At 50.4% G+C, this 16,881-nt stretch overlaps 1 protein-coding gene across 3 annotated transcripts; it reads right to left on the bottom strand.

Moving 5' to 3' along the window:
* Positions 1-1,359: 1,359 nt before the first annotated feature.
* On the bottom strand, positions 1,360-14,503 carry LOC143826209 (serine protease 33-like). 3 transcript variants are annotated; one of them, XM_077314884.1, is made up of 7 exons: positions 14,196-14,503; positions 10,108-10,190; positions 8,442-8,468; positions 5,146-5,311; positions 3,994-4,271; positions 2,870-3,051; positions 1,360-1,980 (listed from the first exon to the last, which is right to left on the bottom strand). In XM_077314884.1, exons 2-7 carry the CDS (start codon positions 10,160-10,162, stop codon positions 1,723-1,725), a joined length of 966 nt encoding a protein of 321 aa, XP_077170999.1. In that variant the 5' UTR covers positions 10,163-10,190; positions 14,196-14,503; the 3' UTR covers positions 1,360-1,722. The 3 variants fall into 3 exon arrangements, with proteins under 3 accessions (XP_077170999.1, XP_077170998.1, XP_077171000.1); XM_077314883.1 differs by having other exon boundaries at positions 14,338-14,502; XM_077314885.1 differs by having other exon boundaries at positions 14,423-14,444.
* Positions 14,504-16,881: the final 2,378 nt, after the last annotated feature.

Genomic DNA, 16,881 nt, shown 5'->3' with positions numbered 1-16,881 from the left:
CCCATATCATTCGCCGTCACAAAAAGAGGTCTTTGAGCCCAACAAGCAGCTCGGTCCAAACGGCTAAGGAACAACCACAAGGAACAACCACAACCTCCATCATTTCACTGCTGTGCAATTCACACAATTAAGGAATTTCCACCGGAACATAAATCTACATGAGGGTGATGTGATTTTAAGCATTGTTGATTTTAGTGGGGTTAAGTGTGAAAAACGGCTCTGGATCACGGTCATTGCTTGGCTGTCATCTCCCTGGGGGAAGAGAATGAACAAGTCTTTTGTATGCATGAGTGTGTGTGCGTGTACGTGGGTGTGTGTATGTGCCTTCGCTCTACCCTTTGCTGGCATGGGTTCAGTTTGATTCTGTGGCATGCATGCTTCCAGGAAAGTACTACTGACTTGAGTTACACCTACACACAAGTAAATATGCCCTCCAACAGGCTTTCTCAACCAAAGTTTCATGAAACCCTGGGGTTTCCTGACGGCCCTGAAAGGGCATCACGAATGGGCAGGGCTTAATTAATTTTTAATATAGATTTTTTAATTCGCTAAACATTTATCGGGTGAGAGGACCATAAATGTCCATGTCGACCCCCCCAAAAAGCTGGCCAATGATGGGCCTGGAGGAGGTGGGAAGGGGAGGGACCTCAGGTGGGTGTGTACACAGGTATGCTTCCCAACCCTAGTCTGTATGATCTCACCTCTTCTTGGGGTTCTCGAAGCCTGAGGAATGTTTCAGGGGTTTCAAACTAGTAAAATAAGTTGAGAAAGACTGCCCTACAAATCCACCCCTAATACCATTTTTTAAAAATAAATTAAACAGTTATAGTTTCTCCAGCCCATTCTCCTAAAACCTGCCTTCAAGGCCTATTGGGCACGATCCATGACAACGCCCTGCATGAGCAACTCTTATGTGTAGGAGGAATTCAGCAAGAAAGCATATGCTAGGCATGGAGATCCCGGTTCAATCCCCAGGACCTCCAGTTCAAGAGCCGGACAGGCATCCATCGATGGCCGTGAGAAACCCCCTCCCGGATCAAATGGACAGTAATGGGGCTGGCATCTCCATGGCAGTGTAGCTCTGTGGCAGAATGCTTCCTTCGCTTGCAGAAGGTCCCGGGTTCAATCCTTGGCATCCCCAATGAAAGGACCAGGCAGGACCAGGGATGTGAAAGGCCACTGCCTGTGACCTTGGAGAGCACCTGCCAGCCTGAGTGGGCAATACTGACTTTTAAGGCAGCTTCATGTGTGTTCGTTTATGTGTTCAATCCTTGGAATCTCTAGTTAAGGCAGCAAGTCCTATCAAAGAAGTGTTGGGTTAGTTAGGCCAACGACCTGACTCCGTAAAAGGCATTATAGATTTGGTTGACAGAGAACTACGTCTTTCATTTTGGCTGTTGTTGCGTGTTGTTGTTGTTTTTTTTTTATTTGGCTTTGCCTGATTCCAGATAGTTCCTCCCCGGAGGAAGTAACTGCACTTCTTTTCCCCAAATTCCGATTTCTCCTTACATCTCCTTTTCGGTTAAACTTCATGGCTGCTTGTCTGTAACATAAGCAGGCTCAAAGACAGACCGTTCCAACCGGGGCAGAGCTCTTTCGAAAGTCCTGTAGATAAAAGCACAACCTACTCAACATCCAGCCTCCCTCCAAGCTCTCGGTCCAGTCTTGCCTAAGTGAAGCAGGGCGGCCATTTTGAAGGGGGATGGGCGGAGCCAAGGCACCTCACGAGATGCTATTGGCCAAGGCCACAAGCAGGAGGAAGGGAACCATGAAGAGACCGGAACTGGCGCTCAGGAGATGAGCTCCGCTTCCATTCTTTGCGTTCAGGGCCACAGTGTGTCGAATCCAGTCCAGGTAAGAGGTGACCCGGGTGTAGACGCCGGGCCGGTTGGCCTCCGAACAGCCAAAGCCAAAGCTCACCACTCCAGCCAGGAACCAGGTGCCGTTCAGTTTGCACGCCAGGGGTCCCCCGGAGTCACCCTGCAAAGGGAGGAAGAAGAAAACAGGGGACATGGCGACATTGGGGTAAAAAGGCAGGAAAGAGATAACAGGCAGGCCGGCCCTGCTGATTCCAGAGACAAAACTCTCTTTCGAGTCACGGTTCTTTCGCTGCAAGATGTCTGGCTGCCAGCCGCCATCCAAGTCTCCACTTGGCCACGTAGCCCTCTCTCCCAGCTGGAGGCTGGCAGCCCTACTGCTCGGTGAGGCTTCACTTCCACTCCGTACGGTGCAAACCTCCAAAGTGAAATGGATTTCCCATTAAGCCAGAAACCTGCCTTGCGCCCAGAAGAAGCCATTTCCCCCTCCTTACTTACAGAGCCTCTTGTGGCGCAGAGTGGTAAGGCAGCCGTCTGAAAGCTTTGCCCATGAGGCTGGGGGTTCAATCCCAGCAGCGGGCTCAAGGTTGACTCAGCCTTCCATCCTTCCGAGGTCGGTAAAATGAGTACCCAGCTTGCTTGCTGGGGGGTAAACGGTAATGACTGGGGAAGGCACTGTCAAACCACCCCGTATTGAGTCTGCCATGGAAACGCTGGAGGGCGTCACCCCAAGGGTCAGACATGACCCGGTGCTTGCCCAGGGGATACCTTTACCTTACTTACAGGCAGTCCCTTTTGTCATGCAATCCGCTCTGCTACTAAATAACTCTAAGATCTCCCACCAGCTAATTGTGTTTAATGACCAGCTTGTAAAGAAATGAGAAGCCTTCGCCACGAGGCAAGGGAGGAAGGAGAGGCGGTTGGCCACTGCCCACTTCTGCAAACCATAGTTCCCGTCCCAAGTACTAATAAGCACCAACGTTGCTAAATTTCTGAGATCGGGCAAGATTAGACTGGCCTGAGCCATCTAGACCCGGGCCCAGAGGTCTTACCTGGCAAGAGTCCTTCTTCCCTTCCGGGTAGCCGGCACAGATCATGTCTTTGTGGATCAACTTGTAGCCTTCCGGCACATACTCTGAGCTAGAGGAAGTGTTGTTGTGGTACATCTGGTCACACTCCTCCACGTCTATGAGCGGCACCTCCAGCTCCTGCAAGGTCCGAGTGATGAAGGGGGCTAGGAAAGAGAAGGGGAACCAAGATTGGGCTCAAAGTCTCCATATTTCTTCTCATGTTCACCCCCTGTGGGACTTGGGTAGGGCGATAAAAATAGGCACATTGTGTTTTCAGTGTGCTTTTGCAGCTGGAGATTCCCGTGTGGAACAGGACAATCTACTTTGAAAGTGCATGCAACGCGCATTATCCAGCATGTGCGGAAAGCAGAATGGTACCCTTCTAGCACCATTATAAGGATCTGCTTAGGACTGCCTTGTAGAGATATGTTAAGACCATCTATTAACCTCTTCCCACTCCCCTTATTAGATGCTCTATTGGGGGGATGGGAGATTGACTACCAGCAAGTTGTTGTGACTCTATAAAGGTCAAGGTATCCCCTGTGCAAGCACCGAGTCATGTCTGACTCATGGGGTGACACCCTCCAGCATTTTCATGGCAGACCCAAAATGGGGTGGTTTCCCAGTGCCTTCCCCAGTCATTACCATTTACCCCCCAGCAAGCTGGGTACTCATTTTACCGATCTCGGAAGGATGGAAGGCTGAGTCAACCCTGAGCCGGCTGCTGGGATTGAACTCCCAGCCTCATGGGCAGAGCTTCAGACAGGATTTCTGCCACTTACCTCTCTGCGCCACAAGAGGCTCTTGTGACTCTATACAATGATGTTTATTTCGCATAGATCAGCGGTGGTCAAACTGTGGCTTTCCAGAAGTCCATGGACTACAATTACCATAAATCTGCTCTATTTAGTCTGCAGACGGGACTGTCTCTCGTCTCTCTTTCTATACAAAGTTTGTTTCTCTTCTAAATAAAACTATTTTGTTCTCATGAGCAGCTTTGCCCTCCGCCCTCTTTGCACGCTTCAACTCAGCAAACGGCACCAGAGAAATGGACCGTCTGGAGATCCCTCAAAACATCCGAGGCCCAGCCGAGTATCCCTTCTTACCTTCTGGGTAGAGGTTGCCCCAGCCAGTGACCCAGCAGGACATGCCAGCAGGGAAGGGCTCCGGATCTGAAGCGCTGGGCAAGCAGACGGGCAGGATGGAGCGGGAGAAACGGATTGGCTCTTCCAGCTTCAAGAGGGCGATGTCACCACTCAGCCCGTCTCCTGCGTAATACGGATACACGATGATCTTGCTGATGTCGGAGGAGACCATGCTGGGCAATGGTTTCGGAAGCTCATACTCTCCCAGGTGCACTCGATAGTCGTCTGGGATCAGCGGTCTGGAGGGGACCAGGAGGAAAGTTAGCATCTTCTGGAGAGGCCCACCTTCTCTCCCATCTCAGAATTCGTCAGGAGGCCTTTGGGGCAATTTCTCCGCGGACCCAAGGGGCCATTTCCTTCTTCACACGTTGGGTGATGCACTTTCAGTGAGCTTTTGCAGCTGGGTTTTCCTGTGCAGAACGGGAAAATCTACTTCTAAAGTGCAAAGAAAGTGCATGATCCAAGCTGTGAGGAATCCCCTGGCTCCACCAAGGCAATAGGATTCCACGACCGCATGATAGACCAGCGCCCATTCTGCACACATAGGATAATGCACTTTCAAAGTGCTTTTGCAGCTGGATTTTCCTGTGCGGAACAGGATAATCTACTTTGAAAGTGCATTGAAAGTGCATTATCTGACGTGTGCAGCTAAAATGTGGGCTCCACTCTCATATCTCCAGGAATCTTCCGACCCAGAGCTGGCAACCCGATCTGCCTTCCCACACAACGCCAGAGGCCCAATAAATGCCCAAAGGCCAGGAAATGCTAATTCCTTAGCCAGCGCTATTGTGTAAAATATGCGCCCTGACGCCTACAAACAGTAACTCGTATTTTTATAGAAAAGCGATTGTTTTGAATATGCCACAAACATTCTCTTGGCATTCGAGTTAAACAGACTGGACCCATGAGCCAACCCTTCACCCGGACACCCACACTTCAGGGTCACAAATGATTTTCATCACAACTCACAAATTATACCATTCTGGCATTTTAACAACCATACAACTGGTCCCATTGTTAAGTTTATGCCGGCCCTCCGACCCACCGCTGCCGTCCCTCTGTCTCCCCCTGGTGGCGCACAGGAGGGAATGTCTCCCCAGCCTCTCTGCTCACCCGTCAAAGCAGTGCGCGGCAGTCACCACCCACTGGGGCGAGATGAGGCTTCCGCCACACATGTGCATCCGGTTGTACCGTATGCTGACTTGCCAGGGCCATTCCCCTTCCTCGGCCTTCTCACCCCCGACGATGCGTGGGGAAGACACTTTGGGCCGGCCACAGACTGTCAGGAGATGAGAGAGATGTTGGATCATTGGACAGGGCAGGGATAAAGTCAGAGCAAAGTCACAGGTTTTAATCTTCAGTGGCCAAAAGCACCACTTCTGTTAACGGATGTGCAAAAGCAAAATATTGGGAGACCGGGTGTAAAATCAGGGTTGTGACAAACAGAGAGAAAATATTAACATCCCCTTTCCTATATTGGCTCTCCTCTGATGGGGGAGAGAGAGAGAGAAAGAGGAAGGAAGGAAGGGAGGGAGGGAGGGAGGGAGGGAGGGAGGGAGGGAGGGAGGGAGGGAGAGAGAGAGAGAGAGAGAGAGAGAGAAAGAAAGAAAGAAAGAAAGAAAGAAAGAAAGAAAGAAAGAAAGAAAGAAAGAAAGAAAGAAAGAAAGAAAGAAAGAAAGAAAGAAAGAAAGAAAGAAAGAAAGAAAGAAAGAAAGAAAGAAAGAAAGATTTTTTTAAAGCGAAGAGCTGTTTTTTTGTGCTCCGCTTTTTACTACACAAAGGAATCTCAAAGCGGCTCATAATCGCCTTCCTTTCCTCTCTCCACAACAGACATCCTGTCAGGTAGGTGAGGCTGAGAGAGCTCTGAGAGAAATGTGACTGGCCCAAGGTTACCCAACTGTCGGCATGTGTCTCAAAGCAGCTTACAATCACCTTCCCTTCCTCTCCCCGCAACAGACACCCAGTGGGTCCCTCCCAACTTGATGATTCTATGATTGAGTATCCACAATTTGGATTTGGACATTTTGACGTGAAGCTAGAGTTCCTTAAGCACTCCTTTCTGATATCTAGTCAATTCTGCGAGGTTCACCAGAGCAGACATGAGATGAATAGAAATGGAACTGAAGAAATGAAGAAGTGTGAAGAAAGGTTGGGGGAGCTTGGTCTGTTTAAGCCTAGAGAGGAGATGACAGTGAGGGGATCTGATAACCATCTTCAAAAGGCTGCCATGTAGAGGATGGAGCAGAATTGTTCTCTCTTGCCCCGGAGGGACGGACCAGAACCAATGGGATGAAATTAATGCAAAAGAAACATCTGGAAGAAGTTCCTGACAGTGAGAGCGTTTTCTCAGTGGAACAGGCTTCCTCGGGAGGTGGTGGGTTCTCCATCTTTGGAGATTTTTAAACAGAGGCTAGATAGCCATCTGACGGAGAGGCTAATTCTATGAAGGCAAAGGGATGGCAGGTGACAGTGGACGAGCGATTGGGATGTGTGTGTCCTGCATCGTGCAGGGGGTTGGACTAGATGACCCATGAGGTCCCTTCCAACTCTATGATTCTATGAAATGGATGGACTGTCAGATGGACGGATGGTGTCAAGGAGAGACAAACGCGAGGAAATGAATCAGTGTGTAACAATAATAATAATAATAAGCAAAGCAAACGGGAAGCGTTGATGAGAAAAAATGTGCCAGAGGTATGCATACAGTGATATAAGCTGTACCCACATAGAAAAACCACAGGTTGTCCTAATTCCCGGAATATGCCCCTGATGGACTCCCTCTCCCATAAGCCAAACATCAACATAATGTCTGCAGGGGGCTTATGGGTTCAAAGAACCACTTTGCAATGCCGGCCTCTCCGTGTCAAGCAGAGACCCAGAAGGCACACGTAGCCAGAGGCTTGCAGGTGGTGCTCCGGAGTTTCTGCCACGGCTTGCCTGGAAGCCTTAACGTCTTCCAGGAATTCTGTTAGGCCGTTTTGGTTTTCACCCCAGTCTTTCATGTCTCCCATTTTCCTGCCAATCCCGGTGGATTTCCTGCGTCTAAAGGGCAGGGCAGATCGTCAACGAGACCAATTAACTAATTGCAGATGATAGACGGTTGCGATGAGCAGACAGAGAGCGGGTTGTGGATGTGGGTAGAGGGGCGTGGTTGCCACACGCTCCTGGGTGAGAAATGCACGTTCTAAACTAAGAAGGGCATGCAGAGGAAGAGACAGGTCAATGAGAGGTTTATGAGAACACCTGGCACGGGTGGAGCGGAAAGACGCTTACAGGGAGGGAGATGCAGAGTGCTCCAGCCCAGAAGTATTTCGGGGCATGCTCATTGAGGGTCTCCCGGACTAAACAGTAGCCACAAATATCTCTGCCTGAACCCCAAGTTCTTGCAGCAAAACAGTCTGGTCACCCCATGCAGAGAACCAGTTTTATGTAACCCAACCCAGGCCCATTCTGCACACATTGGATAAAGCGCTTTTAGTGTGTTTTGGCAGCTGGGTTTTTCTTTGCGGAACAGGAAAATCTGCATTGAAAGTGCATTATCTAATGTGTGCAGAATAGGTCCTGGATAGCTCAGGCAAACCGGATTCTCTCCAGTCTTGGAAGCCTGGCTAGCACTTGGAAGGACAACTTCTAAGGAATGCCAGGGTCATGACCCCCAAAGGTCTCTCGCCTGGCAGCCAGACAATCTTAGTATCTCCTGGCTACATGACACACATTAAATGGGATAAGTACATAAACCGATTGATGTACGTGTGGGGAGAATCCCTCGCAACACACGGAGTTTCTTTTTTTCCTGACCTCTGTACTTCCTTCCAGTTTCTGTTTTTTGCATGAAAACATGAAACATGCTTTGGACAGCCAGTGTGGTGCAGAGATCAGAGATTCGGACTCGGATCGGGGAGACCCAGGTTCGAATCCCAGGAGGGGGGAATGATGCCGGGAGCTGCTTTGGGTCCCCAATGGAGAGAGAAGCAGGATAGCGGGGTGACCTTGGGTCAGTCACAGTTCTCTCAGAACTCTCTCAGCTCCACCGACCTCACAGGATGTTTGTAAGTCACTTTGGGACTTGTACAGGTAGGGAAGAACAAGGTGTAAGCCCCAACTCTTCTTCTTCTTCGACGTTTGGATCAAAAGCATCTCAAGAATTTTTTAAAACATTTAGAGAAGGAAAAGAGCTGGGAAAAAGTGAGAACAGAGACTAAGGCAGTTAGGAATATCCCTCTGGCTACAGGGAGATAGAAGTGAATTTTCTACATACAGAAATCGGATTGCAGGAACTATGGAATCTCACCAGCCTAAGTCTTCAGCTATTGTTTATAGACGGCTAGGATTCATTAAAGGGAAACACACACACCCATGTCTCCCTGTGTAAGTCATTATTAGGGTCCCTTCTGGCTGATTTTTCTTACCTGTTTGAGGCGAGCTGTTTTCAGCACCTGCAAGAGGAAAGGAGAGGGAGTCAGAAAAGCAAATGGGAAGATTGGGAGGGCCTTTGGAAGGTAAGGATCGGGGTGGTGTTTGTCTCGTGATAGCCCACCAAGCACAGTCTGCAAGGAACAACCCCCCCCCCCCAAATTCCAGCTCTGGCCCATGGCCACAAGCCACTGAATGCGAGACAGAGCCTCTCCCATCCACGGAGGAACGCCAAAGGGAGATTTATCGTCCAGGGCGGCAACGGATCCGTCTCTGGGGCGTTCTAATCAGCATCTCCGGTCTCCCCAGCGCTGCGTTGCAGAAAGGAGAACAAAGCGGTAACTCGACCCTCCCGTGGGTTGTCCAGGAGGAAAAGTGGTCTCGGTCCAGCTGAGCGTTTGCCAGAGGGCTGGTTTCACGCCCTGACTCAGAGAGTTTAGCCCGAAACAGGCTTTTGGAGAAGCAGCGCAAAGACATAAATCCAACTGTAATCTGCTCAGCAGAGGAATAGGCTGCCTGAGGAGGTGGGGAGCTCCCCCTCACCGGCGGTCTTCAAGCAGCAGCTGGACAGAGACTTATCCTGGAGGCTTGAGGCTGATCCTGTGATGGCTAGAGAGTTAGAGGTGTGCGGGTGTAGCCCAGCACACACAAGGACCCCCCTTGGAGTCTGTCCTCTGCCATGGACTTGGGCAACCCACTCTTTTCTACCTTGAGGCCCTCCCCTCTGAAATAAGAGGCTAACCGAAATAGCCTACTTTGCAGGGCTGTTGTAAGGATCAGGCATTCATGTGTGTGTGAAGTGCTCTGAACAACTTGGAGCACAGCAGGATGAAATAACCCGTGGTCAGAATCTCTGATGGTTTGTTTGTTTTTTTAAGTTAATTAGCAGCTGTTTTGGTTGCTGGAACCCCTCTCCTCTGATGTCTTTTTCACGAACACTCCTGCAAAGCTGCAATTAGCTCAACGGGCAGGCAAGGACAGGCTCAGGGGCTCTTTGGGCAAAAAACGTCCTCTTGAAAGGCTACCTTTCCCCAAACTTCAAAACAGGAGCTTGGCCCTGAAGGTGCTGTTTAAATTCTCAAGCGCGATTACGATTCATATTGGCTGGCGGGGGTCCTAGGTGTTGATCAGATGCTTGGCAGGCAGAAATCCCACCGGCAAAGCCTTCTGCGGCAGGAGAAAAACGATCGCACCGTGCTTGCCGAGCAGCTGAGCACAGTCGCCAGAGCAGGGGCCTGAGATGATAACAAGGGTGAAGAGGTCATTCAGGCATGCTGTGTGCCAGAACTCTCCCTCCTATAGCCTGCTGGATTCTGACTTGTATCCGCCACATTTACATGGAGCTCAGGGTCTGGAGGGACCATGAGGCTTTTTCCTTTACCCAACTAGAACTGGTGGCTAGAGATGCTGGGGGGGGGGGGTTGTCCCTGGCTCCTGACCTTCGAAATGACCCAAAAACCCTCTCCAAGAATCCATCGGTCTTTGCTCCTAGAGCTACCCACTTGCAACCCACTAGATTCCACTCCTCTCTCAGAATAGAGAGAGGAGCATATTCCTAACAATGCCAAGTACACCATCCAGCCTTCGTCATCTCCCAGGACAAGAAGCCTGGGCTCATTCCCTACCTTCACAGGTGACCTTCCCAATCCCCTGGCCCCTTACCTGTCCGCAGCAGCAGGAGTAGCAGCACGATCTGAGAGTAGCAGAGGCTCCGCATGGTCCAGCCAGCTCAAGGCGATCCAGCTCTGAGGCCCCAGGAGAAAGAGACGGAGAGAGAGAGCACCGGCTGGGATGCTGGAGCCAAGCACCCCGTGGCAGGATTGGTGCCTGACTCAAAGGGAGCAGCCCTCTTGGCGTCGCTGGGAATCCGGGAGCTGCCAAAAAGGCTGAACCTGATCTGTGGGTATTGTCCTCCCCACCCCACCCCCAAGAACCCGGCGAGGCCAGCCAAGCGGCATCCTCCTCTTCCTCCTCTTCATCGCAAAGCCGGCCTTCTCTGGCCATCCCTGCCACCTTCTCTGGGCAAGGAGAAAGAAGCCAGCAGCTTCAGAGCCCAGTGAAAGAAGAAAGAAGGGCTGTTATTTAATCCCCCGCTTTGGCTTTTCAGTACCCGAAGGAGTCCCAAAGCAACTTACAAACACCTCTCCGCGCAACAGACACCCTGTGAGACAGGTGGGGCTGAGAGAGCTCTAGAAGAACTGCTCTGTGAGAGCAGCTCTAGGGAAACTCGTCCAAGGTCTCCCAGATAGCTGCAGATGGAAGACTGGGGAATAAGACTCAGTTCTCCGGATTAGTGTCCGCCGCCAAGCCAGCTCTCACTGGAAGGCGATGTGAAACGAGTTTTGAGATTCTCTGGGGAAGAGGAATGCCGGTTGGCGAAGGGAACCTATGCAGAGGTTCCTGAATCCTTACAACTGGGCCATTTTTGGAGGGGGGGATGCATACAGGGGCCCCACCCCACTGTGAACACTGATTCTCTGAACCTAAACAAGTTTTTTCCTGGGAGTACTTGGCAGGGGGGCGGGGTGTAATTTAACATTAGTGAGAAGTGCTTCCCCCCTGAAAAAAAAAAAAGAACTGGGGGTGGTCCAAACTCCACCCAGCTGACTGCATTCACGCCACTCTGCCCTAGATTTTTCTTTTTTTGGCACCAGGTGAATTTTTCAAGATGGCTATCGGTCTGACTAAGCTAAAGCGATCCAGAGGAAAAGGCCTGATTTATCGGTTATGAGGCTGATCCTGCAGGCAGAGATCAGTTCCTCTGGAGGAAATGGCTGCTTTGAGGGGGGGTGGGAACCGAGACTTGTGTTTCTCATCCAAAAACTTTATGTGTCCACCTCCTGCCAAGTCCGGTATTCTTTAAAGGGAGACAACCTCTAAGATCTCAATGACCATTGGAGTTAAGCAAGGCTGTCTGGCCCCCTTGTTGTTTAATTTATTCATTAATGATTTAGCGTTAAAACTGGAACCTATTAATGGTCATCCCCCAAAACTTGGTTCCCAGCATATTCCTTTGTTGTTGTATGCCGACGATACTACAATACTCTCATATAAAAGGGTTGGCTTACAACGATACTTATCCACCTTTTACCAATATTGCCAAGATAATAAGTTAGTAATTAACTATGGTAAAACAAAAGTTTTGGTTTTCTCTAAGAGCTGGCATGCAATGACTTGGTTTATTGGAGGCACTTCAATAGAACAAGTCAAAACATTTAAGTATCTAGGTGTTACCTTCCAGTATAACCAGAAATGGAGCTCCCACTGCCAACGAGCTATCAATCTGGCCAAATCCTCATCTTCCTTGATAAAACAGTTCTTTTTCTCTGCGAAAGGTAACCAATTTATCCCTGCAGCAATTAAAATTTTTAATGCCAAAGTAATGTCCCAGCTCCTGTTTGGATGCCCCTTATGGGTTCCTGCCTTTAATAAATCTATTGAGGGTGTTCAATCTGCTTTCTATAGGCAAATTGCAGGGGTTCCCAACTGTGTCTCCTACCATGCCATTTGCGCAGAATTTGGCCAAATTAGGGTAGAGACAAGGGCCTGGATAGCTACTTTTAAATTTTGGGTCAGACTGTTTTTTAGAATAGAAACTGGCAGCCTTTTAACTTGTCTAAAAAGTGACCCTCTTAAATTTCAATGGTTCCAGGCTATTGAACAAAAATTAGTCTCCATTGGCATCGATCTGAACTCCCTACTACCTCTGGAAGAAAAATGTATCTTCTGGATTATTAAACAGAGAATTTTAGACCATGAGCAGCAGGAACTCATACCTACCCAGCCTCGAGTCTGCTCACCAGCATTCTTTGGCATCATTATGCAGAGAAATATTATGCCTTCATATTTGCATCTCCTTGATGTCCCACCCCTGAGAAGAGCTTTTCTCCTGGCACGAATGAATGCTTTCCCCTCAAAGGTCTTAGAGGGAAGATTCCACCATATCCCATACCATGCGAGACTCTGTCCGTGTGGTTCTGGTTGCCCTGACTCTGTCTCACACATTTTGTTAGATTGCCCCTTATATGAGCAGTGTCGGGATGACAGCTTTGTTGCTTTGCTGGGAAACAAGCCCTCTGTAAGTAAATCTATGACCTTGCAATTTCTGCTCTCTGACAAAGACCCAGAGGTCACCATTTTAGTTGCCAGAGTTTTAACTAAGATGTTTTTATAATATGCTGCCTACCTTGTATTTTATCTCTTATAGTTTATTTAATCATTTTAAGATCTGTTTGGTCATGTAACCCCATTTTATTATTTTGTTGAAATTTTAAACCCTATTTTTATATGTCTTATACATTTTATGACTGACTGACTGACTGACTGACTGACTGACTGACTGACTGACTGACTGACTGACTGACTGACTGACTGACTGACTGGGAAAAGGGCAGCCAGAGCCTTCCGTGGAGGAGCCAGATCTGCCCAGCCAAGCTGCTGTATAGGAGGGAGGTCACTGGAGTTCTCCAGGCATTCTGACTGCGATCCGGATTAGAGAGTTCTTCTGGAGAAAAATGACAACCAACTCTATGGCTGAGATACCACATCCTGGCTGAGATCCCTCCCTAGAGAGCCAGCGGTGGGTAGTGGTTATGAGGAGCAGCCTCTAATCTGACCACGGGCCATCCAGTTTTCCCCGAGCTCTCTCAGCCTCACACGATGCCTACTGTGGGGAGAGGAAGCCTAGCCAGATGGGTGACCGTGGGCCACACTGTTTTCTCAGAGCTGACCCACTTCACAGGGTGTCTGTTGTTGGGAGAGGAAGGGTAGGTGATTTTAAGCTGCTTTGAGCCTTCTGAAGGAGGGCTGAGGGATTTGGGAAGGTTCAGCCTAGAGAAGAGGAGGTTGAGGGGGGACAGGATGGCTCTCTTGAAGTATTTGAAAGGTTGGAGGAGGGCAGAGAGCGATTCCTGTTGGCAGCAGAAGAAAGGGCCCGCAATAATGGGTTTAAACAGTACTGGCTAGATATCCGGGGGGGGGGGATGTTCCCCAGTCCAAGTAAAGGGATGGCAGGTTACAGCAGATGAGCAATTGGGATGTGAGTGTCCTGCAGAGTGCAGAGGGTTGGACTAGATGACCCAGGAGGTCCCTTCCAACTCTATTATTCTATGATTCTATGATTCTAAGTAGTTCAGCAGTGGAATCGGCTGCCCAAGGAGGTGGTGAGATCTCCTTCTTGGGCGGTCTTCAAGCAGCAGCTGGACAGATCCTTCTCAGAGATGTGCAAGGTGCCACCTCAGACCATGATCCCTCGAGCAGATGTCTCTTGTCCTATTGGGCGTGTTTCCCGGGTGGCTCGACCAATAGCACACAATGGTGGGAAGATCCATTGTTCGTGGTTGTATATAAGCTGGGTTTTTTCAGGGGTCTCTTTCCATTTTGCCTCATAACATCATGCTGAGATCACAATAAAGAGCTGATCGTATCCCCGGCATCCTGGCTTCCTTCCAACTTACAGATTTAACAGGGTTGCCAGCTCTGGGCTGGGCAAGACCTCAAGACTTCAGGGGTGGAGCTGGGAGTGGGCGGGATTTCAGGTGGGCGGGACCTCAGTGCAGCGTAACGCTATGGAAACCTTCCTCCAAGGCAGCCATTTTCTCCAGGGGAACCGATCTCTGTTGCCTGGTGATGAGCTGTAAAACCAGGCGATCTCCATGTCCCACCTGGAGGCTGGCATCCATACCCCCCCCCCAATGTTAACGTTTCACTTAACTGAGCCTTCAAGTCCTTTATGCTCCCATTTTTAGTACCTTTTGATGAGGCATTGCTGGGTTGTCAAAATTGTTTATATTTTGGCCGCTTGAAACTTTTTCCCTTGCTTTTTTATTCTGCCAGCGGCCTCCAGAGCAAACTGAGATGCAATACAGGGTATAAATACCTCGAGGAAAATACCTGCAGGAATTAGTTAGATCCCACACGCCTTCTACTCTCTCTTGGTGCTATTTTTCACATGATTCACTAAAGCGCGCATCCATACCCTTGCTAATGCTGCCAGTGCGGTGTCGGGACAAGAGGCCTACCTTGAGGCAGATCCAGGTTCAAATCCTGGCTCTGCCTGAGCCATGAGGTTTGCTAGGAGACCTTGGATGAGTCATCTTCCCTCACTATAACCTCACCAGGTGTTTGTGAGGATGAAAGGGAGCTCTCTCAGAGCCCCACTTACCTCACAGGTTGCCTGTGGAGGGGAGGGGAAGGCAATTGTAAGCCTCTTAGAGAGTCTTGAAGACAGAGAAAAGCAGGGTATAAAAACCAACCTTTCTTCTTTAGCTGGCTGCTCTTTTATGTAAGGGATGTGTCATACATTGCAGAGTCCTCATGTCCCCATGTGCTCAACACAGTGTGACAAATATGTACAGGAGTGGCTTGCTGGGAACTTAATTGTCAAGTGTACATGGGCCTAATTTGGTTGGGGAATTCTGTCCACAGGGAGAGGGACTGAACAGTGAGGGTCCCCGGTAGCTATTTGCCTCACTAGAGAATGCATATTTACTGATGGCAGTGACAGTCTACCTGCAAGTTTACCCATGGGGAAGGAACATTGGCTTTCAAGAGTCCTTCAGTTAATTCTGTTAGCGCCCTCTTCTCCCCAAATACCGTATAGATCAGGGGTAGTCAACCTGTGATCCTCCAGATGTTTATGGGCTCACTACAGCATAGAATCAGAGTTGGAAGGGACCTCCTGGGTCATCTAGTCCAGTGGTCCCCAACCTTTATCAGGCTGGGGACCGGCAGGGCATCGGGCCGCGCCCGCAGGGCCCGCGCGGGCCACGCCCACGCTTCGGGCCGCGCCCGGCCGCGCCCGCGAGCCGCGCCCGCGGATCGGGCCACACCCGCGAGCCGCGCCCGGCCGCGCCCGCGGATCGGGCCGCACCCGCGAGCCGCGCCCGCGAGCCGCACCCGCGGATCGGGCCGCGCCCGCGAGCCGCACCCGGCCGCGCCCGCGGGCCGCACCCGTGGATCGGGCCGCAGGCGCGGCCTGCACGGGCGCGGCCCGGCCCTGATTCCCTCTCCCCGCCCTCCCGCAGTAAGTATCTTCCGGGGCCGCAGGCTTGCGGCCTGGGAAGTTTTTTACTGCAAGGGGGGGGGGCGGGGAGAGGAAGCCGCGGCCCGGCGCCATGGCCTTTGCGGCCCGGCGCCGGGCCGCGGCCCGCAGGTTGGGGACCACTGATCTAGTCCAACCCCCTGCACTATGCAGGACGCTCACAACCCTATTACTCATCCATTGTAACCTGCCACCCCCTGGAGCCTTCACAGAATCAGCCTCTCCGTCAGATGGCTATCCGGCCTCTGTTTAAAAATCTCCAAAGATAGAGAACCCACCACCTCCCGAGGAAGCCTGTTCCACTGAGGAACCACTCTGTCAGCACTGAGAAAGCTGTTCTGACCGAGCAGTGATATCAGGGCTCTCTCAGTCCCACCTCCCTCACACGGTGTCTGTTGTGGGGAGAGGAAAGGGAAGGTGACTGTAAGCCGCTTTGAGACTCCTTCGGGTAGAGAAAAGCGGCATATAAGAACCAACTCTTCTTCAGTAATATCAAGGCTCTCTCAGCCTCACCTCCCTCACAGGGTGTCTGTTGTTGGGAGAGGAAAGGGAAGGTGACTGTGAGCCGCTTTGAGCCTCCTTCAGAGGTCCAGGTAGAGAAAAGCAGCATATAAGAACCAACTCTTCTTCATAACGCAAGCCCCTCTTCAGGGAAAAAATATCCCATCAGCTTGATAGACACATACTGTGCAAAGCTGGGCAGATGATGCCTTTTACCACATGGCAGAAAATAGCAACACCTGGTAAATAACATCCCAATAAACCTTCAATGAGCAGACAGGTCATTTTGCTCCGGACATTTTTATTTTCAAAATTTATATCCTGTCATTCTGCCCTTGGGGGGGGGGGGCACGAAGGCAGCTAACAAATTAAAACCCCCGTAACAAAATCAGATTGTGAAACCACCCCACCACAACTGACCATCTGACCCTCTTCGTTTGAGGACCCGCCTCACAACTCACTTTTCCCAACTCTTGTGCAACCTATTGCAGGGGTGGCCAAACTGTGGGCCTCCAGAGGTCCATGGACTACAATTCCCATGAGCCCCTGCCACCTGGCAGGGGCTCATGGGTTTTGTAGTCTATGGACATCTGGAGGCCCACAGTTTGGCCACCCTGCAGTTTATGAACACCGAGCTAGGAGATTCCTGGAGATTAGGGGGTGAAGGCAGGTAAAGATGGGGTCTGGGGAAGAGAGGTAGCTCGACAAAGTATAATGACATACAGTTCACCCCTCAAAGCAGCCATTTCCTCCAGAGGAACTGATCTCTGTAGTCAAGAGATTAATTGAAATCCCCAAAAAATCTACAGGCCACGCTTGGGGATCGCCAACCCTCCCTCAGCTTCCTTTCCCTCCCGAAGCTAAGCCTAAGCACACAAAACTGAGATGGATTT

This window comes from Paroedura picta, chromosome 16 (assembly GCF_049243985.1).
Source record: "Paroedura picta isolate Pp20150507F chromosome 16, Ppicta_v3.0, whole genome shotgun sequence".
Lineage (NCBI taxonomy): Eukaryota > Metazoa > Chordata > Lepidosauria > Squamata > Gekkonidae > Paroedura > Paroedura picta.
This window is presented reverse-complemented; position numbering and strand designations above follow the sequence as displayed.

Excerpts from the sequence above, each read along its gene's own strand:
- LOC143826209 (XM_077314884.1), bottom strand. The coding sequence starts at position 10,162 with ATGCGGAGCCTCTGCTACTCTCAGATCGTGCTGCTACTCCTGCTGCTG. Across the intron at positions 5,312-8,441 it reads AAACAGCTCGCCTCAAACAG|TCTGTGGCCGGCCCAAAGTG; the intron begins GTAAGAAAAATC and ends ATCTCCTGACAG. Across the intron at positions 1,981-2,869 it reads GGAAGAAGGACTCTTGCCAG|GGTGACTCCGGGGGACCCCT; the intron begins GTAAGACCTCTG and ends CTCCCTTTGCAG.